Genomic DNA, 2741 nt, shown 5'->3' on the forward strand with positions numbered 1-2741 from the left:
TGTTTACTTGAAAACTCTGGAGTGTAGGAATCTCTCTGCTTAATTTGGTGCAAATAGCTAACATGCTGGACTGCTGACCACAGGGTTAGAACTTTGAGTCTGCCCAGAGGTGCCTTGGAAGAAAGGCTTGGCGATCTACTTCCAAAAATGAGCCAGTGAAAACCCTTTGGAACACAATGGTCTGATCTGCAGCTGGTCATGGGGCTGGTACAGGACTGGGCAGCTTTTGTTCCGTTGTACATGGGGCTGCACGTTGTGGCTGATTGGGTGGCTAACAACAATAACAACATAACATAACCCACTCGGGTGTTTCAAACAGGATTTGGATGAGAGGTTAGAGCATTTTAGCCTAGTGGTAGTATTTTAAAAAGATATTTTATCATTTAATATGTTACGTTAGGAGCTTTAACATGTTTTCAAGTGATGCTTTCTCTATGTTTTATGACAATACCCTTCCTGCCGTGGCACAGAATTTGGGCATGACACTCTCCTTCGGAATGCATATGGAATCTTCATGCTGTTCTGTCTCTGTGATAGGATTTTGCCTGCTTAAAGGCAGTCCTCAATCCAGGGACCCTACTTGTGAAATCAGCTACAACATTCTAAGAAAATCCTAAGAAAGTGCAAATAATTTGTAGGGTTGCCAATCCGCTTTTGGCTTCCACTTGCTCGTGTTTCATTGGTTTATGCGGTAACTTTTCAGTGAGCTGAGAACCAGTACGATTCCGTGTTCTCCCCTAGAAACTTTGAGGTAACTTTAGGCCTGGAAGTTCGTGTTTGTGCCAAAAGCTTGCGGTTATGTTCTGGGGTTTAAATTAACTCTGGTAATTTATGATTTTTTTTTGAAGAAAAAATTTTCAGCTTGGCTCGCCAGTATCTCTATCCACATACTGGGTATAGTAGACCTCGTTTTCTTTTTTAACTCTTTCCATTAGAGGGCGGTAGATGCCCAAGAAATCATTCCAAAGGAGCGGTGGTGGTCGCAGAAATCTTTTTTTTTTTTCGCTTTCACAGATTTTTGGTAGCTCAGCTGATCCCCCCCAAAACCTCTATTCCGGGTGGGCGTGGTGTACATTTTGTTTTCGAGAGTAGGGGGTGGGGCGCGGAAGGTTGGCCACAGACCACCTGTTAAACTCAGAATCTCCTTAAGCGTCGGATAGCTTCTTGCCAACTGGCAAAAAAAAACCAATAGTATCGAAGGAAGAAGTCCAAGCTGCACTGAAGGAATTGGCAAAAAAAAAAAAAAAAAAAAAAAATCCCCAGAATTTTTGTCAACTACCAACAGACTTAATGTAAGCTGTATAGCCGACTCAGGAGGGCAGCCAGCACTGACTTAGAGATGCGGCAGCATCTGCTGCATTGCATACTTTTGTTGAGATGGAAGAAGGCCACTCGCTGGTGGGGAATGGCCGCTGCGACCTGGGAACTGAAATCTTGCCCAGCGACTTGAAATCAATCCCCAAGTATTGAATCGCTCTTGCGTACTGTGCACCTTACCAGAAGCTACACTGGAAATATAAGAGGTGACGCCCTCCAAACGCTTATAATTGTTGTTGTTATGTGCCGTGGGACCCGACTCATAGCGACCCCTCTTTGGATTTCCGAGGCAGTATCACTACGGAAGTAGATTGCCCCATCTTCTTTCCAAGGAGTGGCTGGTGGGTTTGAACCGCCAGCCTTCTGGTTAGCAGTCAAGTGCCTTAGGCACTACGCTACCAGAGCTCCCAATGCTTATAATAGGGAGCACAAAACACACAAGACCATTAACTGCCAAGCAAGACCTTGCCTGGTATCATTGTGTGGCGAAGACAGTAAGTGCCATAAGCATTCAAAGAGAGAGGTCAGCTGGGTGCGCACAGCGAGCCCTCCTTGGGTTTCCGAGGCGGTATCACTACTGAAGTAGATTGCCCCACCTTCCTTCCAAGGAGTGGCTGGTGGGTTTGAACCGCCAACCTTCTGGTTAGCAATCGAATGCCCTAGGCACTATGCTAACAGAGCTTCTTGCCTAAAGGTTAGGCTTTGAGTAAGGAGAGAGAGAGAAGAGGAGAAAGAGGGGATAGAACAAGAAGGGGCGGGAGTGTAAGGGAAAATCTTTGCAGAAGTCTGGAGAAATGGAATTGAGAGTGCGGGAGGGGAGAGGAAATGGGCGGGGAGGTGGCAGCATCAGCAAGCGCTGGTTCGGTGGACCCTTCTCCTTTCTTTACTTAGGCCCCAGCATCCTTGTTAGGGTGGAGCGTGTCGGGTCACATTTCTCCTAAGGGCTGTTTACTGCGCATCTTGCCCACGGTCTGCGCCCCAGCGCGCATTACTCTGGACAGTGCCCAGGCGGACAGCGCGGGCATCCGCTGGGCGAACCCGGACGGCCACGGAGGGGGCGTGGCGCGGGCGGATCTAGGGGGCGTGGCGAGGGCGGGCCCGGTGTGGGCGGGGCTCTCCTCTCACCCGCGCCCGCAGCCGCCGACACCTCCGCCCGCCTCGCGGACCGAGGGAGCGGGGTCGCCTCCGCCTGCCCGCCCGCGTGCCGGGGCTGCGGTGGGCAAGGATGTCGGGCTTCCTGGAGGAGCTGCTCGGCGAAAAGCTGGTGACGGGCGGCGGCGAGGAGGTGGACGTGCACTCGCTGGGCGCCCGCGGCATCTCGCTGCTCGGGCTCTACTTCGGCTGCAGCCTGAGCGCCCCCTGCGCGCAGCTCAGCGCCAGCCTGGCCGCCTTCTACGGCCGCCTGAGGGGGGACGCGGCGGCTG

The 2741-nt window shown here is 51.6% G+C and overlaps 1 protein-coding gene across 1 annotated transcript in view; it reads left to right on the forward strand.

The window, feature by feature from the left end:
* The first annotated feature begins 2542 nt into the window (after nt 1-2542).
* The window catches only part of NXN (nucleoredoxin), a 212742-nt gene continuing 212543 nt past the window's right edge, over nt 2543-2741 (forward strand). The window contains exon 1 of the mRNA XM_007937564.1: nt 2543-2739. Coding sequence (XP_007935755.1) covers nt 2543-2739 — 197 coding nt within the window. The remainder of the gene's footprint in view (nt 2740-2741) is intronic.

Source organism: Orycteropus afer, unplaced genomic scaffold (genome assembly GCF_000298275.1).
Source record: "Orycteropus afer afer isolate SDZICR_OR568_19922 unplaced genomic scaffold, OryAfe1.0 scaffold00042, whole genome shotgun sequence".
NCBI lineage: Eukaryota > Metazoa > Chordata > Mammalia > Tubulidentata > Orycteropodidae > Orycteropus > Orycteropus afer.